The sequence below is a fragment of the Neoarius graeffei genome, chromosome 22 (genome assembly GCF_027579695.1).
Source record: "Neoarius graeffei isolate fNeoGra1 chromosome 22, fNeoGra1.pri, whole genome shotgun sequence".
NCBI classification, from domain to species: Eukaryota; Metazoa; Chordata; class Actinopteri; order Siluriformes; family Ariidae; genus Neoarius; species Neoarius graeffei.
The window spans coordinates 5193902-5220494 of record NC_083590.1 but is presented as its reverse complement, the minus strand read 5'-3'; the positions used below and the strand labels follow the sequence as shown (position 1 = coordinate 5220494).

Genomic DNA, 26593 nt, shown 5'->3' with positions numbered 1-26593 from the left:
TTGTTATAACTTTATCTATTCATCTGACTGTTTAGTTGTATCTATTTTTGTTACAATTTCAATATTTTTAATATAGAAAGTTTGTTTTTTTTCTATTAAAATGTTCTTGTGTGATAACTAGTTCTTGTGTTATATTTATTGTAGTTGCATCTATTTTGTATCTCAGACTTAAATATTTTTGTAAAACAAGTGTTTTTCTATAAAATATTCTTGTGTTCTTGATAACTATGTTCTTGAGTGGCTTCTTTTTTTTGTACAGAAAAGCCGTTCTGCATGGACATTCACTGAAGCCCTCATTGTTTTTTAATGGTTATTTATGAGCGTTTAGGGGTTACAATAATGTAAGTCTAGGTTGCTTTATATAAAAGGTATGTCCAGAAATATTGATGTCACTGTCTAAGCAGAGGGATCTGGCTTCTTTAGACGCTGTCTTCTTAAAACTGAATAAATATTTAAAAAGAGCCAAATGAGCCAGTCTTTTGAACGGCTCTTTTCAAAGAACGGATCACAAAGATGTGGATCCCATCAAAGAGCCATAAATCCCATCTCTAATCTGCGCTCCGATATCGCACGGGTCATCCAGGTACGCTGGCATTGTCTCTAGAGGAAATGTCGGTGGAGAGGTGGTGTTTAAAGGTCCCATGGCATGAAATTTTCACTTTCTGAGGTTTTTTAACATCAAAATGAGTTCCTCTGACCTTCTTAAGTCACCCCAGTGGCTAGAAATTTCATAATGTGTAAACCAAACTATGCCCAATATTTGAGAATGGCATGTCAAAACGGCGCGTTGAGAAGCTCTTCCCTTGCCGACGTCAGCAAGGGAGATGATCCCCACGCCCCCCCTCTGGATTCCCACCCACCGTATGGATTGCCCGCCCAGTTGTAGTGAGGAGACCATAGAGGACACAACAACATGGCATCACCTAAGCGAGCGAAACATGGAAATTGCGCTGTACATGGATGTGACAACACAGAAAGGAGTCTGTTTTTACTGCTGACGGGAGAGCCCCTGAAGACGCAGTGGCTTAATTTTATTTACTCCAATAATACGCCGTCGAGTCTACCTAAGACGGTGTATGTTTGTCGGAAGCATTTTCCTGATGAATGTTTCCACAACTTGGGACAGTACCGGGCAGGTTTTGCACATCAACTGTCACTGAAGCCTGGGTCCTTACCAAGCATCCCTGCCGCATCAGCCACAAACACCGAACAAGTAAGTGTATAACTGTTAAGTTGTTTTGCCGTGTTTTAAAATCGGTGCATTAGCCTTGCAATGGCTACATTAGCTGTGCAGCTAACCGCTTCCTGCAGTTAGCCAGGTACTCTGTGCTACAAAACCAAAAAGCATGCAGCATGCTCTGTTATAATAGCCAATCAAAACAGTTTTTACAAAGACACCCACATTATTTTTTTTAAGTCACTCATTCATTTTATTTGTTTGTTCAGTAAAAACCCAAACATTTGTTGAATTTATTTTATTTCCTCGCGTCGCACCTTAATGACATCAGCGCGCAGTATTTTTCCCTTCGCGGCTTGTTCCTTCTCTCTCGCCATAGTAAGACACCCACATCCGCTTGTTCTGACCCACTGGAGGTAGCGTCACAGTGCTGTTAGCCAATCAGAGGTAACACATTTACATGTCATGAATATTAATGATAAGACCCGCCCCCACCCTCTACCCTTCCCCGCCTCCATGCTTCTCATTAGCAAAACGACGCACTGGGAAAAGCGCTGAAATGGGGCTTTCTCCCAGGAGGCTATATCTACGTGCCGAGGGTTCATTTCCAGAAAGGCTGCGGATATAACATCCGGAAACCTCCATGAGCCTGTTTAAAGCATCAACAAACCACCATGCCATGGGTCCTTTAAAAAGGGTGTGGTTAATCGGAAACCTCGCGTTAACCAAGAACATAACCTGAGACGAGCAGGTTTGAGATGCAGCGTAAATTGCCATGGCAGCATACCTCGGTTTGAACATAGCCAACTTTCGTAGTATGGGTTAATCGGGAAGTTACGCTGCACGTGATCAAGTTACTCTCGAAGTTACCCTGGTAAGCCAGAAAACCCGCTTCATAGTACAGGGCCCTGGTTAAACTAGGCAATTAAGAACATAGGCGGGACAGTAAATAAAGAACAGGTGGGGCACAAGGCATATGAAAAACAAAGAAGCACATGGCTGTCAAAACAAACACAAATCACAGAAACAATAGCCGCCTCTAGAGGCCGAGATAGTCACAACGCCTAACAGATAAATGAGACAGTGAACAGTAAAACAGTACAGAAACAGTAGCAGCAGTTCAGCTCCTAGCTGTTTTTGTCGATAAACGGTTTAGTGCTCGCTCCCGCGCGTCACCGCTCCGTCCCTCACACTCTGCTTAAGAAATCTACATTTAAACCTTATTTTTGTTTTGATTCTAGAATCCTGTGTAGATATCGAAACGTGCTCTAAATAAATGTTTCCCCTCTATCGGTGCAGTTTCACGATAAATGGAGATGTTCGTTATTCAGGCTGTCACTTTTTCCCCAAACATCAACTTCACCGAGATCAAACCCAGAAACCCTTCACTTTGGCCACGCCCATAAACAGGAGGTGCAGAATTTTCATTGCGGTTTTGTGAGAAAATATCAAATTCTCCAGACATCTGCAAACTCGTGCAGTCAGCAGCAGCACCATCTCCAGCTGTAAACGTCGCCGTAACATTATGACGTCGATGTAACGTTTAAAAGTGTAAATGGTATTCGGACTGTGAACAGGTTCGCTGGGAATAACAGGTTGTTAGTTGCTTCTCTGTTCCAACTCCATCAACAAATCAAGAGACTCTGCATTTCAAATAAACGTTACAGCTCATAACATGAAGACCATAAGACGGCCTTCACCATTAACGTTAGCCAACTAGCTAGCTAACTTCCTGAGATGAACCTTCATCTAGTGAGCTGACCTGCTTCCTCTTCACACGCTCCGACAGAGAGGATGTGCTTCCATACCAGCTAAGGTCAGCTTTACAAACTGGGTCATTCACAACCTTTCCTTTCAGAGTTCAGTGTGAAAAGCTCCCACACTTTGGAGGTTTTTGTTTTTGAAGCTGCCTTCACGCTTTTGTGAATTTCTCTCCAGTAAGCGCGAACGTCAAAGCATTCCGAGTTAGCGCGAAAAACACACGTGATGATGTCACCAACTAATCAACTATTACATCAGTTGGGAACTAATTTGGTCATCAGTTTTAGTCGACGAAATCGATTAATCGTTACACCCCGAGTGAACAGAAACAATCTTCCTCCTCAGGACACTGATGATGAAGCTAAAACCTCTGCTTCAGTCTCACTATTAGAGAATGGGTCTTACTGAGGAGCAGGTCATGTGACTCTCAGAGAGATGATCTTACCTCAGTGTCTCCAGTTTACAGTGAGGATTCTCCAGTCCAGCACAGAGACGCTTCACTCCTGAGTCTCCGAGATTATTAGAGGACAGATTCAGGTATCTCAGGTGTGAGGGGTTTGATCTCAGAGCTGAACTCAGAGCAGCACAGCCTTCATCTGAGACACCACAATCCCGCAACCTGCAGAGACACAATGACACACACTTCATCAACAGATTTCCATCTTGGTTTAATTCTGACTTTAAAGATGATGAGTGTAAAATTAATTTTATTATTCAGAATGTCATAAGGATTTAATATCACCTGTTTATTCTCATTAACAGTGTCATTAATAATGATAATACTGAGTGTTATATTGAGTTTCTCTCCTCTGTTGTGTGTGATATTAAACCATCAGCAGCTGAAGCTGAACAGAGAACAGCAGAGAGACCATGAACTTTAATCAGAGAGAGAGAGAGAGAGAGAGAGAGACTGAATCTCAGATGGGTCTCTACTAGACTTATAGTGCACTACACAGGGGCAATAAACTCGTTTCTCCGTCGTCTACACAGTGCATTTATAGAACACTATAGATTTATATTATTGGAGAATCAAGGAAGTAAACAAAGATCATTCCATATAAATCCTACAAACATTCAGCCACTCGTTCTTGAGACAGCGTGAGAACAACAATCTCACACAAATGGGCAGAAACCCAAACCATAACGGTTTCACCTCTCAGTGGCGGAGGCAGAAAAATGTCAGTGTAATTTATGATTATGTTCGTTTGTCTAATTACTTTTTCATCCCTCAAAAAATAGGGACCACAAATAAAAAGTGCTGTAATTTCAACACCAGTCGTCCAATTTAGACGCAAGTTTCTCAAAATAAAGCTGAAGGTCTGCACTTTGAGCTCATCTTCATTATTTCATTCCATCAACAATATACTGTGGAGGACAGTGGCGGCTGGTAGTCTTTCAAACAGGGGAGGCTGGTCAGTTACGATATTTCCAGATTTTAAAAGAAAAAAGAAAAAACACATCAATTTTGCCCATACTCTTGCCTCTGATCTGGCTGATTGTTGGCAGGATCACAAACTGTGAAATAACAGGTTCTTTTGGCCCATTAGCCTACTGTCCAATATACATGATGGTGGTGTTGGGGGGGTATATTTTAACATTTTATATTTAAAAATTGTGGCATGTTGTTTAAAAATTGATCATTATTGAAAGCAGCTCTTTGTCAGGAACCTCAGCAGTAACAGCAGAGTCTTCTGGAATAGGCACAAGCACTGACCTTGGGGAGCCAAACATAGAGCTGGGGGCCACACATTTCATTCAATGACACTTTCCCTATATTTTACTTATTTTGACTGAGAAATGTTTTATTGACAATTTTGATAACCCTTATATATGCAAAATACGATAGGGGTATCGCACCTGGCTCACCTCTACAGGTACTCGGCCCTGCACCATCTGTGAGCCAGTGGGATCGCTCTCTCTCTTTCTCCTTCCCTCAAGGCACCAGCGGGGCTCTGCGTGGCAGGGCGCCCTCCTCCCTAAGCCAAGACAAAGCTTGACTGCATGCCACAACTAGACAAGAGTTGGCTGGCTTCAGCAGGTTGTCAAATGGGCACCCCCCTTCACTGGTGTTTCATCGATTTAAGCCCATGACACCTCGGAGGGGCTCGACGGCAGAACCAGCATCCTGGCTCTACCCCCGCTTGAACGCCACCCAACTCTATGCCTTCAGTTCTTCAGTAGGCCGGCTCTACCACCGCACCTCCCTTTGGATCCAAATCCAGCGTGACGCTTCTTCTGCCCGCTTGGTGGTGTTGGCCACCAGCTGCTTCCTAGCTGACCCTTCAATTCCCAACAGTCCAAGGGCTCTCCAGAGCGACCGCCCAGCAAAACCCCTGCAGCCCACCTCCACCGGCAAGTTCCAGGCCTTCCATCCATTATGCTGGATCTCGAGGATGAGGGCTTGATATTTTTTAAGCTTACGCTCATATGCCTCCTCTATCCTCTCTTCCCAGGGAACCGTCAGTTCTATGAGCACCACCTGTTTGGTACCTTTAGACCACAGTACAATGTCTGGTCTCAGGCTAGTGTGGGCTATCTCCTCTGGGAATTTGAGCTGCTTTTTCAGGTCAGCCCGCATCTCCCAGTCGCTTGCTGTGGCAAGGACCCCTTTGCTCCTCCCTCCTGCTACAGAGCTTTCTCCCGCTCTGACAAAATGGATGAAGCGAGGCCCCCTGGAAAGCTGTCTTGCCTTTTTCCTCGCCTGCTCAACACCATCGACCAACTGTGCGAGGATCTGGTCATGTCGCCATCGGAACTTCCCATCTGCAAGGCTTGAGTGACACGAGGAGAGGACATGCTCTAGGTTAGCTGTCCTTCCACAGAGCTTGCAGCTCGGGCTCTCTACCATTCCCCAGGTGTAGAGGTTCGATGGAGTCGGCAGGACATCATATGTGGAACGCAACAGGAACTTAATCCGGTGGCCTTCCATGCTCCAGATGTCCCGCCAAGATAAAGCTCTCTCCCTCGCTCCCTCCCATTTAGTCCAGCTGCCTTGTTTGCTCATGGCCACGGCTTTGACATGCCGGCTTTCCTCCTCTGCCTTCCGCAGCTCCCTTTGCACCAAGCCTCGACGCTCCTTTGGATCGGCTTTGTTCCAGCTTGTTCTGGTGAAGCAACCCAGCCCAAGCTTTCCCTGGGCTACTGACCCAATGATGTCAGCATGATGCAGTCGATCTTCCACCTCTTTCAGTGCTGTACTGGCTGACCATTTCCGGCCTGTTCTGACAACAATGCCCGCCTGCCGCACTCTCTCATCTCTACTATCTCGTAGCATCATGGCCTGCCGTATCTTTGCGACCTTATACTCCTCCACCACCGATGTTATTGGCAGCTGTAGCTTGCTGCCTGAGCTGTACAGGCCAATGGAGCAGAAGCTTCTTGGGACACCCAACCATCTCCTCAAGTAAGTGTTCAGCTTCCTCTCCAGCCTCTCCACTGTGGAAACAGGTACCTCATAAACCAGGAGTGGCCAGAGCAGTCTGGGGAGAACCCCATGTTGGTAGCCCCAGGCCTTATAATTACCCGGCAGACCACTCTTCTCCAGAGATGGCATCCAGGTTTCTGCTTGGTTAAGCATCTCTTTCACGCTCTGTCTGTCATTGAGGTCTGACCTAAACCACTTCCCCAAGCACTTCACAGGTTTTTCTTGGACAGATGGAATAATGTCCTCTCCAATCTTGAAGCGAAATCGTTCCTGGACACGCCCCTTTTTCAGAACTAGGCTTCTGGATTTTGCCGGTTTGAACTCCATTCTTGCCCAATTTATGAGCTCAATCAAGTCCTCCAAAATCCATCTTCCTTCTGACACTGATCTTGCTGTGATGGTGAGGTCATCCATAAACGCTCTTATAGGCAGCATCTGCATGCCGCTTGCCAGGACTGCACCTCGACGCAACTTCTCTGCTGACTTGACGAGAAGGTTCATCGCTGCAGAAAACAGAATCACTGAAATTGTGCAGCCAGTGACGATGCCCACCTCTAGCCTCTGCCAACTCGTGGTGAATTCTCCGCAGGTGAAACGCATGTTAAATCTGTCGAAGTAGTTCTGCAAGAGCTTCTGGAATCGCTCTGGGATATGGTAGGTCTTCAGAGTCAACTCCACTAGCTTATGGGGTATCGTCCCATAGGCATTTGTTAAATCAAGCCACAGGACTGCCAGATTGCCATTGTTCCTCTTTGCGTCCTCAATGATCTTGGAGATTACGCTGGTGTGTTCGAGACAGCCAGATACCCCTGGCATGCCACCTTTTTGAACTGAAGTGTCAATATACCCATTGTCCAACAAAAAGGTGGTCAACCTCTTTGCCAGGATCCCTAGAAAGATCTTAGCTTCCACATTAAGCAGTGAGATGGTACGAAATTGCTTGATCCCTACGGAATTTTCTTCCTTAGGGATGAAGCACCCCTCGGCAAGCAACCATTCGTCAGCAAGGAAGTTCTTCCGCCATGCCACCTTCAGTAGCTTCCAGAGTCGTTTCCTAAGCCTCTCGCAATGCTTGTAGACATTGTACGGGATGCCGTTTGGACCTGGGGCTGATTTTCCTCTGGTCTTCTTGAGAAAGCTGTTGACTTCCTGCCAGCTCGGTTCTTCACTTTTAATCCAGGTCTGTAGTGTGAAATGTTCTCGGCTGTGTTTTTGTTTAAAAATGTTTTCCAAATTGTAGCTGTTTAATTCATATCCAGAGAAATATATATTCCAATATAATATACTCAGCATAAACATTTTAAATAGATTCTATATTTTTGGTCCATCCATGACATATTACTAAAGTAGCCTATTTACTGTTGTTGATGTGGGTCACTTGCTGTTAGCCAATTCACTTTCTCGTACCAGGAGAGCTGAAAGGAACGAGTATTATTCCCTACCTTTTTCACCAAGTCAGTTTGAGGCGTTGGTCTACTCTGCTCTTTAATTTTAATTTTTTCCTCGAAAGGAAGACTGGCAAATGGCTTCGCCAAAATTAAATCAGCAATGCTTGGCATCCGTGCGCAGCTTTCTTGCTAGCTGACTAGCCCCCTCAAGTTCAAGTTCAGTCACTCAAATAAACGAAATTTCTGGAACTAAGATAGCAAACTTGACAACACTATATTTACACTTTATTTACAGTGAAAATATATACAAACTAAAAAAGCTGGTAGAAACCGTATGTAATGAATGAAATCGAAATGTAAGCTGATCTCTTACAATACACCACAGCACTTGCAAATCCGCATGGGACTGACCTGAGATTCACCGCTGCCTGTCTATATTTGAAACAGGGATGTGATTTTTCCGCGAATTCACGGAATTCCGCTTTTTTCACCTCAAAATTTGAAAAAAAAAATTTTTCCGAATTTTTTCAATTTTATGGGTTCGTAACATAAATGGGGACTTGTCCGGGAGAGAATTAATTGATTTATTAATTAATAAATAATCAAAATTTGGTCCTTGCTCGTGCGTAAGTCACCTTACGTTTTAGATCCGCTTTTGAGGCTTTTTGCGCTCTGCGCTTCCTTAAACACCCCTTGTGTTTTGTCCTCGCTGCGAATCTTTCTCCGTCCCAGGTGGTAGGTTTGTATTTTTTGCTGGTGCCTACTAGCTGTTTAGAGTTGTATTTTTTTTGTGTGTGTGTGCCGTTAACCGTAGTTATGCTTAACCTAGATGAGTTTGTTAAAGCGCCAACGCAGGAAGCGCTGCTTGGTATAACTCGTGATGAGCTTCTACGCGTTGCAGGGCATTATAAAGTTGATGTTCGTGGCAGTATCACTAAAAGTGAGTTGCAGGTGCAGCTTATCGACGCGCTGTATAGCCAAGGTGTGTTTGGCGAAGTCGAGAAAGTCGCCCCTGAACCTCCGACCACTCCCACTAAAAGCTCACTCGAGTGGAAGCGCCTAGCGCTGAGAGAGAGGGAGCTTGAATGGGAGCAAACTAAATTAAGAGAGCAGAGGGAGCATGAGCTCTGTTTAAAAAACCTGGAACACGATCACGCTGTACGCTTAAAGGAACTAGAGTTGCAGGCTAGGGCAGCTGGCGTACCATCCAGGCATGATTTTGACGTGGCTCGAAATATACGTGTAGTTCCACCGTTTAATGAAAAAGAAGTCGATAAATTCTTTAATCACTTTGATCGTGTGGCTACTACATTAAAATGGCCACCCGAGGTCTGGACAATGGTATTACAATGTGTTTTTACTGGTAAGGCCCAGGAAGCATATTCCTCTTTGCCACTAGAAGACGCTTCTGATTACCAGAAGGTCAAAGAGGCAGTACTTAGGATATATTCGCTCGTTCCTGAAGCCTATCGGCAAAAGTTCCGGTTATTTTTAAAACCCGACTCGCTGACGTATGTGGAATTTGTTAGGGAGAAGGAAATCCTCTTTGACCGTTGGTTGCAGTCACAAAATGTCACCACCCTTGAGGCGGTTCGCAACTTAATTATAGTAGAGGACTTCACCAACGGACTTCCACAGGGCGTCGCCACCTACCTGAGCGAGCATAAAGACTTAACACCTGCCAGAGCAGCTGTGCTAGCAGATGAATATGCTCTTGCTCATAAACGCGATCTCACTGGAAAAACTAGCTCTTCAAAACAAAGTGGGCTCGTTAAAGGGCCGGTGCGTGGTCGCACGCCTTCCCCGCCCTGTCAGTCGAGCGTTAGCCGAGTCAGCCAGGCGTCTAGAAACACAGTTCCAACATGCGTTTACTGTAAGAAAAAGGGCCACGTCATGGCTGATTGTTACAGGTTTAAGCGTAAAAATCAAACTTATCCCGCTTCACCAGTCAAAACGGAGACTGGTTTATGTGTTTCCAGTTCTAAAAAGGACAAAATAAATGTATCTGATTCAGATGCGGACAAATCCCCAAGTGGGTCTTTTGCGCCGTTTATTTTGGATGGCACTGTCGCTTTACCTGGAGTGCCTGGCGAATGTGTGCGTATTAAAATATTGCGCGATACCGGTGCTTCACAAAGTTTTTTGCTTAAGGAGGTGTTGCCTTTCAGCGACAGTACATATACTGGAGATGATCTCCTCGTACGAGGATTTGAAATGGGTTTCGTTAATGTCCCTTTGCTTAAGGTGTCCCTTTCGTCCGACTTAGTTACCGGTGATGTAGTTGTGAGGGTTCGCCCCTGTCTCCCCGTTGAAGGTGTAGCAATGCTGCTGGGGAATGATCGAGCCGGTGGGAAAGTTTTGCCTTGGCCAATAGTATCTCCACAGTCTTCAGGTGTTCGTCCGTCCGCTGTTGTCCCTGAAGTTTATCCATCCACCGTAGTTACACGCGCCATGGCGCAGCGCTATAAATGTGACAGTCCAGATGTTATGGTGGATTTAAGAGACACTTTCCTTGCTCATCCGTTAATGAGCAGTGTCTCATCGCCTCGCGGTTCTCATTCGGTCACGTCTAAACTCCCCCTTAGCCGCGAGCAGCTAATTAAAGAGCAAAAAGACGATCCCTCTCTGACACCGCTCTTGTCCGAGGCCACATCGAAATGTGATAATCATGTGAAACCTCCGGGCTATTTTATACAGGATGGTGTGTTGATGCGCAGATGGCGGCCTTTGACTGCCCCTGCGCATGATACATGGCGTGTTGTTAATCAAATTGTGGTGCCAGCAGTTTATAGGGATGAAGTGTTAAGTCTAGCTCACGACCACCATTTTGCGGGACATCTGGGTGTCAATAAAACTTCCGACCGAGTGCTACAACATTTTTTCTGGCCAGGAATTAAACGTGACGTCATAAGGTTCTGTAGGACATGTCACCTGTGCCAAGTCATAGGGAAGCCTAATCAAGTAATTCCGCCTGCTCCCCTACAGCCAATCCCCGTGTCTTCTGAAGCATTCGAGCATGTAATCTTAGACTGTGTGGGTCCTCTGCCTAGAACTAAGTCGGGAAATCAGTACCTACTCACGATCATGTGCAGCCTCACGCGTTTCCCCGAGGCCGTTCCCTTAAGGAAAATTACAGCCCTGGTCATCGTGAAGGCGGTTTTGAAATTTTTTTTCTGTGTTTGGTCTCCCAAAAGTCGTTCAGACAGATCAAGGGACAAATTTTCTGTCTAAGATATTCAGGCAAGTCCCTTTAACCGAGCGTGGTAAGGAGATCTCAGCTTTCGTTACACCTGATCATTTTCTACAGTATGTGTGCATGCCTTTTGGTCTTCGAAACGCCCCAGCCACCTTTCAACGATTAGTTAATCGAATTTTTGATGGTATGTCTAATTGTGAGGCGTACTTAGACGACTTGATTGTGTATAGCGCCACCTGGCGGGCTCACGTGGAACATCTTGCCACCACCTTTGAAAGACTGTCTAATGCGAACTTGACAGTGAATCTAGCCAAGTGCGTATTTGGCAAGGCCACCGTGGTGTACCTCGGCAAAGTTGTTGGACGTGGAGAAGTTCGTCCAGTGCTTGCCAAAGTGGAAGCAATTCTGAACTTTCCACCTCCAACCTCACGATGTGAATTGCGCCGTTTCCTGGGCATGGTGGGCTACTACAGATCATTCTGTAGAAATTTTTCGTGCGTTGCTGCCCCTCTTACTGACATGCTCAGCACAAAGCGTGTGTTTGACTGGGATACACCCTGTCAATCCGCCTTTGAATCAATCAAAGCGCTGCTCACTACTGTGCCTGTGCTGGCCGCGCCTAACTTTAACATGCCTTTCTCTATTACGGTGGATGCAAGCGATTTAGGGGCAGGTGCTGTCTTGTTTCAGGTGGGCAACGATGGTCTGGACCATCCTGTTGGGTTTTACTCACGCAAATTTAACCAGTACCAACGCGCCTATTCCACCATCGAAAAAGAAGCGCTTGCGCTCGTGCTGGCTCTACAGCACTTCGAGGTATATGTTGGCGGGGCAGCTAAGGTTACCGTATTCACAGACCACAACCCTCTAACATTTCTCAACCATATGTGCAACAACAACCAAAGGTTAATGCATTGGAGTCTAGTGCTTCAGGGCTATAACCTTGACATTAAACACATTTGTGGTCGGGATAATGTCGTGGCTGACGCGTTATCCCGGGTTTAGTTATACTGTTAAATGGAATTAATAATAAATTGTCGGGCTGCATTTTTCTTTTCTTCCTGTAATGTAAACCTGTTAAATATATCCTTGTGTGATTTGAAACTGTTGTGAAACACTCAAATTGTATATGCCTTTACTCTTTATGCAGACTTCCCCTGAAAGGTTCAGAATGTACTCTGGTGGGTACATTATTTTTTATTTTGCCTTTCTTGTTTTTGGGCGGTCACGTGGTTACGAGCAGTTGTCTCGGGGGCACCACCAAGGCTTGGGCAACTACTTGTTACTGGGTAGTTCTACCGGCCAATGGGTTTAAGGTGCGTAAGTACCAACCACAACGGCTGCCCGAAGATTAGGGTCTACTGTTAGGTAGATTTGTGTGTATAGTTAGTGGGGAAAATCTGAGTTTTTATATTTATGCAGTCGGTTTCACAAAAAAAAAAAAAAAAAAAAAAAAAAATATATATATATATATATATATATATATATATATATATATATATATATATATATTTTGCAATGTCTTCACCCTCCAATTTATTTCTTAAGGGTGGGGGTGTTACGTAGCCTAGATGCTGCGTTGCTTCTACTGTTTGCCCATGTGGTTGCTGTGTTTTTTTTTCTTAAGAGTGATTGTTTGCAGGTGCGCGATTCGCTGCAGGTGTGCCTTGGGTGCCGGAGCTGCCCAATTGGCCGGTGCCGCCAATAAAAGACTCCAGTCTCCCTGGGTGGATTCTCTCAGCTCTCGGATCCTCTGCTCTTTCGCTTTTGAGCCTCGCCTGCGACACTGTCTCTTCCAGCTAGTGGGCACATTCTGGGGCTTTGACCCACTCTATTTTTTGTTAAATAACACTTTTGTAGCCGCTTTTGTATTTTTGGTAAGACGCTGTTTTATTTTTCCTTTTTCAAAATGTGTGTGTAAGAATCCCTTGTTTATTTCGTTTTTTTGGAGGGATTGTTTAAGTTGAATTTTAAGACTCGCAGGCCATTATTGATGCCTTTTTGTTAACCCTTTCTCCAAGAGCATTAAAAAAAAACATTTACTTTTGAAATCGCCATCTCCTGGGCTTCTTATGTTGTGTTCCCATTTTTTCAATTTTATGGGTTCGTAACACTTATACAATTTTCTATTTATTCTAATGCAGATTTAATTTAGAATGACATTTTTAGGTTTCATGTTTTGGCTTTTTGTCAGTTAAGAATCATTGAATTTACTATAGGGGCTCAGAGTTGCATGTTGACCATTAAATTGGCTTGAATTTGTTAATCATGACAAGTTTTTTTTTGTGTGTTTGCTTGCCATTTTAGTACAATTTTTAAGTCAGAAAACCCCAGAACCCAGAAGCTTCGGGGGGCTTCGCCCCCCTTGTCCCCCCACCAGGGCGCTGCCCTGGACCAGCTGGGGGCCTGCGGCCCTCAGACCCCCAGCTAAAATTTTCAGATAATTTCACCAGCCCCAAATCACATCCCTGTTGAAACGAGCTGTCAATCAAAGAAAATATCCGGCCGCTTTTACCAATCACCAGTCTCCTCGCGGAAACTGCCATGTCCCTCCCACTGTGAGGCTCGGAGTCCGCGGGCGGGCATTTTCGCAGTATTTGTCCAATAACCGTCTTGCATTTTGAGATTGACAAGCGCATAGCTCCCAAATGCCGTTGAAGTCCACTGAGGCTGGGAGTCCGTGAGACTCCGTGGGCGGGCATTTTCGCAGTATTTGTCCAATAACCATCTTGCATTTTGAGATTGAAAAGCGCAGAGCTCCCAAATGCCATTGAAGTCCACTGAGGCTGGGCTGCATCGCGCTGTTACGAGGGGGAAAAACTCATGCACACATTAGGCAAACTGGGGAAAGTTATAACGGAATGATTTCGCACTGTATTGGGTTGAGCACATATATTTCTATGATTCTGGATCTGAAATAGCAATGTTATAAGGTCGGCTATAACATAAGCCTAGCGCAATTCATCCTACACGATGTTTGTCATTTTTAGAGGAGGCTGAGCCTCCCTCGTTGTCTTAGAGCAATCGCCCGTGGTGGAGGACAATAAAAACCCCAATAATTATTTATATCCAGGTCAGGGCTGGATTTAGGGGGGTCCTGGGTTGGGACATGCCCCACCCCCAACCGGTCCCTGCACTGCATCAAGACTTTTTTAGGACCGCATTATCTCCTGAATTAATTTACGAATCTCGTGTCAAACCTAAAGCTTGCAGGTCAAAATACGGCTTTTTACGGTTGAAAAAAAAAAACAGTTAAAAAATAATGAGTTTGGACCTTTTATCCTCTCCATCTCAGAAACTAATGCAGATACAAGCCTGAAATTTTACACGCTATTAATGGGAACAGTGACATTATTCAAAAAGTACGAAGCAAATCTGAGATGGACAGCTGGGAACATTTTTAGAAAATCTGGTGATTATTCATTTCCATTCATTCAATTTCTAAAAATTATATTTCAGACACACTGCAGTCGGATCAAGTCCCGTTTTGTGCTGCAGCTTCTCACATACGTCCATCTGACCCAAAGACTCTGTGACAAATCATCAGTGTGCAGTGAACAGAAACAATCTTCCTCCTCAGGACACTGATGATGAAGCTAAAACCTCTGCTTCAGTCTCACTATTAGAGAATGGGTCTTACTGAGGAGCAGGTCATGTGACTCTCAGAGAGATGATCTTACCCCAGTGTCTCCAGTTTACAGTGAGGATTCTCCAGTCCAGCACAGAGACGCTTCACTCCTGAGTCTCCGAGTTTATTAAAGGACAGACTCAGTTCTCTCAGGTGTGAGGGGTTTGATCTCAGAGCTGAACTCAGAGCAGCACAGTCTTCATCTGAGACACCACAATCCCGCAACCTGCAGAGACACAATGACACACACTTCATCAACAGATTTTCATCTTGGTTTAATTGCGGTTGTGAAGATGACGTGTCTCATGTTGGACTGTCTCCCGTCTCTTGTCCCAGGGCCGGTTCTGGAGGGGTAGCAACGGTAGCATTTGCACCCGGGACTGGTGTGGAGAGGGGCCCCAAAAAATAAAATAAAAAATAAAAAGAGTTCTCTCTGTTCCTGAATAAGTGCATTACTGAGTGCCTGTGAGCAAAGGAGAGCCTGAACGTTGCAACCTCCCTATTGGCTGTTTATTGGTTGTTTGTAAAAATGTATCAATTGTTGCCCTTCCCACGGGAATCATTGCGGGCTTGAGAGACGAGACCTGACGAGTTAGTTCGTTGGTTGCAGAACAAAATGTCTGGACACAAATCGGGTTTTCAGAAAAGGAAAGAAAATAAACGCAGGGTCGAAAATACAAAAAAGGAGGCAGAAAATGCAAAACGAGTATATACTTCTTGGCTTAGTAGACGAACAGAAGAAATCGAGGACACAGGGACTATCTCCGCAACACATGTTGTACAAGACATATTTAAGATCAACGATGTCCCAGGAAAGACTGTCTGCATTGGCTGTATTGTCAATCGAAAACCAAACTGCAAGACAAGTGGATTACAAAGACATCACCAGATTTGCGACAGCCAAGACATGACGCATACAGTTTTAAGGTAGGACAAATGGTTACTTTTTAAGGCAGCCCGCCGTGGCTGCAGGCTTATTTATTATAGCCCATTTAGTTAAAATAGTTGATGTAAAATGTTTATAGTTATAGTTATGTGATGGTTGTCCTGATTTAGACTGGTGTGTGTGTGTGTTTTTTTTTTTTTGGGGGGGGGTTTGCGCGATGTTGCACCCGGGTCCAGATTAGGGCAGAACCGGCCCTGTCTTGTCCAATCACAAGATATTAATAATGACGACTGAAACATTACCACTGTTACTGACAATTATTAACATTCAGTTTATTAGAGGTGCAAATGTTTCAGCACAAAGTAAATAAAGGTTGAAGAGTCGGGTTTTGTAGAATTTCTCTGCTTGACTATTTGTCACGCTCACATATTTAATTGTAAATACATATATATTATTTACCAGCTGGGAGGTCCGTATCGTGAAATTCCGTGACTGAGGTCTTGAAAGTCCTGAGCGAGGCCCTCTGGGTCGAGGTCAGTATTCAAGGCCGAGGTCATGGTATTTCAGCATACGGACCGACCTTAAGCTGGTAAATAATATATTTATTTTTTTCTTTCTTTATTTTTTTTTATTTATTTATTTGCACATGATAAAATAGATTTACAAGAAAACATAAATGGAACAAAAAACAGAAAATGTGCTGGGGGAAGAAAAAAAGCACAATGGCTTGTTCTAAGTCTTCCCCCATTTAAATTAACAAGTAATTAATGCAAATTTAACAAATTAGAGAATAACTATATTAACAATAGTAAATAATAACAAATAACAAAGATAATAATAATATAATAATTGGTAACACAATTATACATTAAACTATAACTGGTATCATAACTGAAATAAATATAAACAATGTCAATTGCAGATAAAATATAAGTTAACGAGTGAAAATAAGAAACGAATAAAATGTAACCTAGGATCTATACATAAAGTAAAAAAAGTGTAATTGATTGATTTCGAATGGTGAATAAATATTGAACTAATAACAGAAGCCTGGTGCATGGTGTAGTGTAATATTTTACAATTTGATCCGACTGAACTATATTTAAAGATAAAGGTCAAGTGTGGCTGGGGAATGAAAATAGGTGGTTTTTGAGATTACGTTTAAAACTATTCATGGATGTAAAACTTTTAAGGTGGAGGGGGAGGTTATTCCATTCAATTACACATTTGAATTGAACACTCTTTTGACCTAGGGATGTTCGCACTAGGGGGATATGTAGTTGGTCGCTTTGTCGAGTTTGGTAAGCATGAAATTGGGAATTAAGATTTAAAAAACTGTCAAACGTGTCTGGAACAGAATTTCTAAGAAATTGGAAAGTGAAGCTATTTAGCTGAAGTCTATTGATATCAATAATATTTAAAATCTTAAGCTTCGTAAATAGAGGTAAAGAATGGGCATAAAAACTGGATCCGGTGGCCATACGAACAAATCTTTTTTGGAGTAGTATTAGGGGCTGTAGTGTAGTTTTGTAGGCAGATCCCCATACAATATTTCCGTAGGTCAGATATGGGTATATTAAGCTATTATATATGGTGATAATGGTTTGTTGAGTGAGAAGATGTTTGATTTTTCCCAAAAGTTCAATAGTTTTAGATATTTTATTATATAACATGGCTATATGTGGTTTCCAGGTCAGTTTGTCATCTATTATTACACCTAAGAATTTAGCTTGACACTTTTGAGAAAGTGGCATACTTTTTAGTAAGATTTTTGCGTTATTTCTATTGTAGGTTTCATTTGTATTACAGAAAATAAGGAAGTTTTTTTTTTTTGCATTGACAGATAATTTGTTAGCCTCGAACCAGATAACTTTTTCTAATTCTTGATTAGCTAGTTTTATTAGAGTATTAAAGTTTGAGTGTGAAAGGAAAAGATTGGAGTCATCTGCAAATAAGATAAAGAAGATGATTGTGGAAGCTTGTGGAAGGTCATTGATGTAAATTAGAAATAGTAAAGGTCCTAAAATTGATCCCTGTGGTACTCCACATTGTACTGTTTTAAGTGTAGATTTAGTGTTGTTAATTTTTACATATTGCTGTCTGTCAGATAGATAAGAAGAGAACCATTTTAATGCAGAGTCATTTATGCCATATCGTTTTAGTTTGCTTAGTAGAATAGAATGATTTACTGTGTCAAATGCTTTAGATAAATCCAGAAAAATCCCAATGGTGTACTCTTTGTTGTTTATAGCTGAGGAAATTTTGTCCACTAACTGAATCAGTGCCACAGAGGTGGAATAGCCCTTTCTGAAGCCATACTGGTGTTTGTATAGGATGTTATTATGATCTAAATGTTTCAGAAGACGGTTATATATTAGTTTTTCAAGAACTTTAGATATACAGGGGAGGACAGATATGGGTCGATAATTGTTGATATTAAGCGGATCACTACTTTTAAAGATGGGAGTTACCGTTGCAACTTTTCGTAAGTGAGGAACAACTCCATTTTGCAAGGAAAGAGTAAGAATGTGTGTAAGAGGGGCAATGATAAAGGGCAGGGAAAGTTTTAGAACTTTAGCACTTATTTCACCATGCCCAGCAGCTGAATCTTTTAGGTTTTTGATGATGTCTGTGATTTCGGCATTAGTTGGTGGTATAAAGGTCGATAAATTAGATTCTACTTGTAAGGTAATGTAGTTCAGAGGGTCCTGTGGTCCTTTTTGTATTTTGCGTTCTAGTGAAGGCCCAATGTAGGAGCCATTTATTTTCACCTATGGACCCTTTTCACGTGACGTCACGACAAACGCGACCGCCATTTTGGACATGTACTACCAGTAGTTTACCACAGCCAGCATTGAGGAATGGCAGCAAAGAAAGTGTTTATTTTCAGCAAGACTTCCATCATGCCACTATATTGTTGTGCACCTGGATGTAGTAACCATCAACAAACAAGGCAAGGGTTATCATTTTATCAGATCCCGGTAGATGCTGACCGACGGAGAAGATGGATAGCGGCATACCACCGCTTGTGTAGTGACCACTTTGTTGGAAGTAAGACGAATAAAATTAGCCAGAAAAGGCATTACATTGCTGTTAACATTCTGTGGCGGTGAGTGTGTAACCAAATAGGCTAAAATAACCCATTGTAACCTCTTTGTTCTTCTGTAGTAGCTATTAGCTAACGACATTAGCTAGCGTTGTGTTCCTTTGCTGTTGGTAGACTGTAGGACAGATCAGAGGCAGTGTCCTACAAACAGCGCTTAATTTGAGGGGGAGCAAGCCGGAGCGCGCTCCGGAACCTCGGGCGTTGGCTCCGGCAGCTATTTACACTGGATCCGGTGATCCGACACCTCTCTTTACTATGTAACAAAAAAAACAAACAAACAAATAATTAAATAAAAAAATGCAAGTTTATTTAGTGTTAATGTCTGATTTTGATATCTGTCTTGTTGGCGATTTCTCTCATGAAACGACATCCACAAAATATCTGCAGATGAATTTAATTTGCAGTGTTATTACAAAACATGCCCAGAAGCGCAGCGCCGCACCCCCCTCCCCCCTCTTTTTTTTCCGCACCGGAGCCGCTCATCCTCTGCGCTCCGGGACCTCCCACTTTACAAATTAAGCACTGCCTACAAATAAGTGTTCAAAACAAGAGGAACATGTATTTGTCTCTTAAATCCAGGCCATTCCCTGTAATCTGTAACAACGATTGGAGAAAGTAATGGCAAATAGTGAGTGCACAAACCATAGAAGGTAAACTGTACACAGCGCCAGGGCAGTGTGATGGTATGTCTACTTTTAGATTGTGTTAGCTTATCAATGAACACACTCGTCACTCGACGAGTTTCACGTCTTTACGACGGATACTTAAATGTGTGTTACGTATTATTGTTGCAGTCTAAGCAGTCATTGTAGCAGCTAGATGAGCGAGAACCGAAAGGGTCTGTGCCATAAACCGTTATTTCTGTATGGCGTTGCTAATGTGTCGTTACTGTTGTTATTTCTCCCTCTGCTCGCCCTGTAAATGCCCTATGTCGCTGGATAGCGAAGGTGTTTTCTGCATCTCGCTCCTTTTTCTTGTATGTTCTCCGTTTGTCGCCTTCCTCACATTCAAACCAATTCGAGCCGAAGTCCGCTACATGTCCAAAATGGTGGTCGCGTTTACGAAGGTCACGTGACTGAAAAGGGTCTATAGGTAGGTTAGTGTAGTTTTAGATTTAGTCACTAGGGGGAGCACTTCACTTTTAGCGTAGGTCATGCAGGCACAGGTATATTACAGGTGCCTGTAATTAGAGTTAAGGAAGGCTTGGACTGGGGAAGACACGGTTCTTACCGTAGCCGTGTGGACCAGCCAAAAGGCCAAAATATCTTTTTTTTTTTTTTAACACGGCACAAACAGCACGGCGGTGAACTAGCTTTTATATTAAATTATATTTTGCAATAAACGGGGAACAACCCCAAAAGGATACAACCGGCTGGACATTCCATTGTTTGCTGCGCATTGAGAACACCTGCAATCCAGGCTGAGGCTTACAGGGTAGCCTCCACAATGTAAGAACCGTTCCCATTTTTCAATGGACTTATGACCATTTAGCTGTGGACATTGTAAGAACTCGTCTCACTTGCAATGGATTGTGAACATTTGCACTGGATACTGTAAGAACATTGGAATATTTGAACCTTTTTCTGTGGATATCATACGAATCGTTTCATTTTTATTGGACGTAAGAAATATTTCACTTTTATGTGAGCTTTTTCCGAGGACAAAATAAAACAAAGGATTAAGGAAACGCAAATTGGAAACAGGACAAACAAAGGGTTTTCTAACAGAGCTCGCTGGTGGCTCATCAAGAGGATTCCCATCTAATTGGAAAAGTTTGGAGGATCTGCGCCTACAAGCCCGCGCGAAGTGGAAGTGAGTAGCCGTGATTGGGAAACGGATTACTTACTTGTTGCGGTGCCCTTCGGCATTGATGAACTGCTGTGATTGAGTAAAAATCCTGTATGCTGAAAACCCGAAAGTGGTTGCTGAAATCTGGTGCGTGAAACTCATCTTTTTCTTGGGAATATAAGCAACGTGGACTTTCAATGAGAAAAGAAAACGTACCGGCTTTTCTAGTTCACATTTCGTTTGCCGTGTTGTTGTTTTAAGTGCTGTGCTGTTTACAGACCTATCTTTGTGCCACCTCCACATAGAGGTCTGAAAGTTTAACACAAAGACTGTTGGCTGCCGCTGCATTATTTCAATTATTATTATTTTTTGTATTCAGTGGTGTTTGTGCTCGACGTGCGCTTTGCGCAACATGGATGAAGGAAAGTCTAGCGAGGCTTCGGCCACTGCTTCCACATCAGAACACTCCAATGTGCTGAGTAATACAACTAAAGAGGATTCTGAAAAACGTGTGAAGAAATTAACAACTAAGGGGTTTTCTATGGTGTGTGATAATTTGCAAAAGAATCGTAAATCCAAGTTCATGCAAGCTGGTAAGACAAAAAGAAGGATAAATGAGCTGCTGCCTGCAAAAGTCACTTCTTATGGACCTTTTTCACTCACGTGACCTTCGTAAGTGCGACCGCTATTTTGGACATGAAGAAATAACGGTTTATGGCACAGACCCTTTCGGTTCTCGCTCGCTGCTACAATGACTGCTTAGACTGCAACAATAATACCTAACACACATTTAAGTATCCGTCGTAAAGACGTGAAACTCGTCGAGTGACGAGTGTGTTCATTGATAAGCTAACACAATCTAAAAGCAGACATACCATCACACTGCCCTGGCGCTGTGTACAGTTTACCTTCTATGGTTTGTGCACTCACTATTTGCCATTACTTTCTCCAACCCAGTGTTCGAACTATGCCGATATTTTCGGGGGGTCCCTTTTTTTCCCTTGGGGGTGTGTGCTCGTCTCAGAGCGCAGATCTCCAAACACATGAGAAGCCTATCTTAGGCACATATCACGCGGACTCCACACCTCCACACACGCATCGCGTCTGAAGTCATAACTCATCAGGGGAAATCGTGTCCGCATTGGCATGTTCAAAAAACAACCTCGCGTCAACAATGATACCTCACGCAAGAAAAAAAAAAAAAAAAAAAACAGTCAGGCTACTCAACACATCTGATCCACAGCAGCACCAAAGCATCACTGGAAATCATGTCAACAACCAATCTTCCATTTCAACACGCATCAACAAACAAATGGCACCACAAACATGAACGAATCGGTCAGGCTACCGATTCCAAACCCACAGCAGACGAATAATTAAATGCATCTTACCTTAAAGCAGAATCGACCACAAAGGAAGTGTGTTGGCACTACTGGCACAGTTCCTTTCTACTAGTTTGTGTCCCCAACCTGGCAGCAGCAGTCGTTGTCATATCGGTTTATTTTATCTTTGATGTAAACACAACACTTTGGATATGCAAATGCTTCCCGTTACACACGATTGCTATGTCAATAAACATCATTTTGCCAAAATTTTAGAGACCATCCATCTTCTCCGTCGGTCAGCATCTGTCGGGATCCAATAAAATGATAAATCTTGCCTTGTGTCTTGATGGTTACTACATCCAGGTGCACAACAATATAATGGCATGATGGAAGTCTTGCTGAAAGTAAAAACTTTCTTTGATGGCTATATTCCTTTCGATGCTTCGCCATCGTTCCTCGTTGTTGGCTGTGGTAGACTACTGGTAGTTCATGTCCAAAATGGCAGCCACGTTTGTCGTGACATCACGTGAAAAGGGTCCATACCATCAACGATGTCAAGAAGAATTTAAATGAATTTTCTGTTCTGTGCAAAGAGGCTATAGAAATGCAAAATACTCTGCTGGAGATGCCAATGCCAGACTTTGAATACCAAGCACAACAAACTTGGCTTATAGAAAAAACTAAGGAAATTAGTAAATTTGAAAATGAAGTTTGTCAATGGCTGGCTGGTGCTGTGTCCGAGGTTGATTCTCAATTTCCTAATGCTAATGTATTACCTGATGTGAGGCCTGATGATAGCATTTCCAATGTATCAAGTAAAAGATCCAGACACAAGTCAATTGTCTATCTATTCACAGTCTTCCAGCATCATTTCTACACGTTTAAAGGCTAAGGCCGAAAGAGCTGCTCTTTTACAGTCTGCTGTTGTTCTAAAGAAAATGCATGACGTAGATGCAGAGGAGGAAGCTCTTCAAATGGAGAGAACAAGACTGAAAAGAAAGAAGGAACAACTGGAAATTGAGGCAAAATTGGCAGCCGTTACAGCCAAGTTGTCTGTCCTTGTAAGTGATGGTGGGGATGGAAAGGATGCAATGAATGCCTACCTTCATGCTCAGTTACAGTTGTCAAATCGTTCTGTTTCTCATCTTAAATCTCTTGTGGTCCAACAGGACAGTGCAGCACCCCTAGTGGTGAGGCCTAAGAATAAGCATGTTTTTCAAGCCCGGTCTTCTCTTGGGCCTAGTAACCCTCTACCTTCAGTATTGCAGATACCATCACAAAGACCTGAAGCATCGAGGGATAGCTGTGGACCCAGGAACATCAATCCAGCCCCGCTTCAACACCACCTGCCATCTGTTAATGGAAATGCACCCACTCAGACACATGCAAGCCATGCTGTGTCCTCTGGTAACAATCAGCCCTCTGTGTATGATCTTATGCAACAGCAGAATGACATCATTGCTCAGTTGGTTAAAAATCAAGCTCTAGCCTCCCTTCCACCGAGAGTGATCAGAGTTTGATGGACACCCACTTAAATATGCTGCATTTATTAGATCATTTGAACAAGCTATTGAAAAGAAAACTGCTGACAAAGAAGAGTGTCTGTATTATCTTGACCAATACACCAGAGGGCAGCCAAGAGAGTTGGTTAGGAGTTGCTTTAACATGGCTCCTGGTCAAGGCTATACCAGGGCAAAGAAATTGTTAAAGGAGTACTTTGGCAATGAAATGAGAATTTCTGCAGCTTACATGGACAGGGCTATGCAATGGCCAATGATGAAGCCTGATGATGTTAATGCCCTGCAGTCTTTCTCTGTCTTTCTAATGGACTGTTGCAATGTAATGGAAGATCTACAGCACCTGGAGGAGATGAATGTTCCATCTAATCTTCGTCTGATGATGATGAAGTTGCCATACAAGCTGAGAGAAAAGCGGAGGGCAGTTGCATGTGAACTCCAGGAGAGGCGCGGCACAAGGGCGATGTTTGCTGACTTTGTGGTCTTCATTGAGCGGCAGGTGAAAATTCTGTCTGACCCTCTCTTTAGGGACTTGCAGGGTACACCATCAAACCCCTCCTTTAAGTCCAAGGCCAGACCATCAGGAAGAGGGCATGCTACAGTTGCTGCTGTTGATGCTGTCCGACCTCTAAATCCATCTGCACCCCAAGATCAGCATAAGGGTCCATCTGGACAGAGGTATGACCATGGTACATGCTTTGTGTGTAAAGACCAACATTCAGTGGTGAATTGTTCAGCTCTTGAGAGAATGACCCACAGAGAAAAACTTGATGCTCTTAAAGAAAATCGACTCTGCTTCCGCTGCCTCATGCCAGGTCACATGAGTAAGGTGTGTGATAGGCCTCTAACTTGTGCTGTATGCAAGAAGAGTCATCCAACTGTGTTACATGTTGAGTCTAAAACATCAGATGTTTCAGTCAATGCTCTTGTGTCATTGCAGACGTGTGGCCATACTGGGGCCGGGAAAGATGAGTATGTCCTCTCCATTGTGCCTGTACAGGTGAAGGCCAAGTCTGGGAGTCACATTATTAACACTTATGCTTTCCTTGACCCTGGGAGCTCAGCCTCTTTCTGCACCGAAAACCTCATGAGAGCTGAATCTTGCAGGTACCAAAACTAACATTCTCCTTCGTACACTTGGCCAAGAAAAAACAGTTACAACATTCTCACTTAATGGCCTCCAGGTATCTAGCCTGACAGGAGAAAGGTTTTTGGATTTACCTGAAGTGTTCACACAGAAAATAATGCCTGTGAGCAAAAGTAACATTCTTACTCAGCAGGATCTGAAGAATTGGCCATATCTCAAAGACATTAACATTCCCAGTCTGGAGGCAGAGGTGGAATTGCTCATAGGTACCAATGCATCAAAACTTATGGAGCCATGGGAAGTAATCAATAGCCATGGTGAAAGGCCATATGCAGTTAGGACCCTACTGGGGTGGGTCATAAATGGTCCACTGAGAGGCAGTGAAGTTAAGGGCATGTATGGCTGTTCTACTGTTACTACCAATAGGATCTCAGTTGCCAAACTACAAGATCTGTTAATTGTCCAATACAACCAGGATTTCAATGAAGTAACATCAGATGATTCATGTTTGTCCCGGGATGACCATAGGTTTATGCAAATTGTAGAGTCATCAATCCATCCAGATGAGGGTCACTACTGCTTTGACTTGCTCTTTAAATCTGCAAATGTCACATTTCCAGACAATCGTTGTGTTGCAGAGCAGCATCTCTTTGGTCTTCAAAGAAAGCTGAAAAGAAACAAAGAATACCATCAAGAATACACAGATTTCATGTCTGAAGTCATTGCAAATGGTTATGCTGAGCCTGTCCCCCATCAACAGCTGAATAGGTCTGATGGGAAGGTTTGGTATATTCCCTATCACGGGATATACCACCCTAAAAAGAAAACACTTAGGGTTGTCTTTGATTGTGCCTCTGTCTTTCAAGGAACCTCTTTGAATTCCCAGCTCCTGCAAGGTCCCCTCCTCACCAGCACTTTGCTCGGTGTACTCACCAGGTTCAGACAGGAATGTGTAGCATTGATGGCAGACATCCAAGCAATGTTTCATCAGGTGAGAGTGTCTCCAGAGCACACTGATTTTTTACATTTTTTGTGGTATCCTGATGGTGACCTAACACTTGCCCCTATGCAGTATAGGATGAAAGTGCACCTTTTTGGAGCAGTATCGGCACCTAGTTGTGCAAATTATGCATTGAGGAGAATTGTGCAAGATTACAAAGACCACTTTGAACCATCCATTCTAAACACAATACTCCATAACTTTTACATGGATGACTGCTTAATGTCTGTGTCCTCAGAAGTGAAGGCCATAAAGATGGTGAACGAGTTGACCGCAGCATGTGCCAAAGGAGGGTTCTGCCTGTTGAAGTGGACAAGCAATAGCAGTGAAGTCTTGGCCAGCATTCCAGAGGCTCAGAGATCAAAGACCACCAGGGAGCTCGATCTAGATCAAAATGCAAATGCTGTTGAAACTGCTCTTGGTCTGCATTGGCATATTGACGCTGATGTCCTAACCTTTAAGTTGGCCTTAGAAGAGCGCCCACACACATGACGTGGCATATTGTCTGTTGTGTCTTCTGTGTTTGACCCCTTAGGCTTTCTTGCACCATTCATGCTGCCAGTGAAAAGAATGCTGCAGGAGATGCGCAGACAGAACATTGGCTGGGATGCTCAAATACCTCATCTCTTCTCTCAGCAGTGGTCCAACTGGCTTGCAAACTTGCATCAAATTGCTGAGCTCAAAGTGGACCGGTGCATGAAGCCCAAGAACTTTGGGGAACTTACTCACATGCAGCTACACCACTTCTCAGACGCCAGTGAGTATGGCTATGGGACTGCTTCCTACCTCAGAATGGAGAATAAGGAGAAGTGAGTCTTGCTTTTATCTTGGGAAAGGCTAGGTTGAGGTTGCCCCTTTTAAAGCAAACAACCATTTCTCGTCTTGAATTGATTGCTGCTGTCTTAGCTGTCCATGTAGACAAGATGCTGAGAAAGGAAATGCAGCTTGAGTTGCAGCCATCAGTGTTCTGGACAGACAGCACCACTGTTTTAAAGGAAAATGACCAGATGACCTGGCCGCTCTAAGACATTTAGTCTTAAGAACTCACTTCGATTAGCTCTGCCAAAATGGCTCCTTAGTTTTAATTGGGTAATTGTGGTTTAGTATTCACTCACAATTAGGGGCCGGGGTGTAGGAGCTATTTATTTTCACCTATAGGTAGGTTAGTGTAGTTTTAGATTTAGTCACTAGGGGGAGCACTTCACTTTTAGCGTAGGTCATGCAGGCACAGGTATATTATAGGTGCCTGTAATTAGAGTTAAGGAAGGCTTAGACTGGGTTCTTACCGTAGCCGTATGGACCAGCCAAAA

The 26593-nt window shown here is 43.4% G+C and overlaps 1 protein-coding gene across 13 annotated transcripts in view; it reads right to left on the bottom strand.

The window, feature by feature from the left end:
* Window positions 1-26593, bottom strand: part of LOC132870557 (NACHT, LRR and PYD domains-containing protein 3-like) — a 102739-nt gene that overhangs the window by 34817 nt on the left and 41329 nt on the right. For 12 of the 13 annotated variants that reach the window (XR_009651134.1, XR_009651135.1, XR_009651128.1 and 9 more), the window contains exons 7-8: window positions 14627-14800; window positions 3384-3557 (exon numbers count right to left, since the gene is read on the bottom strand). Coding sequence is in view for 5 of the 13 variants with exons in the window: in XM_060904238.1 (XP_060760221.1) it covers window positions 3384-3557; window positions 14627-14800 (348 nt within the window). In the remaining 8 variants the exon portion in view is untranslated. The remainder of the gene's footprint in view (window positions 1-3383; window positions 3558-14626; window positions 14801-26593) is intronic. The other variant, XM_060904239.1, reaches the window with a different exon arrangement.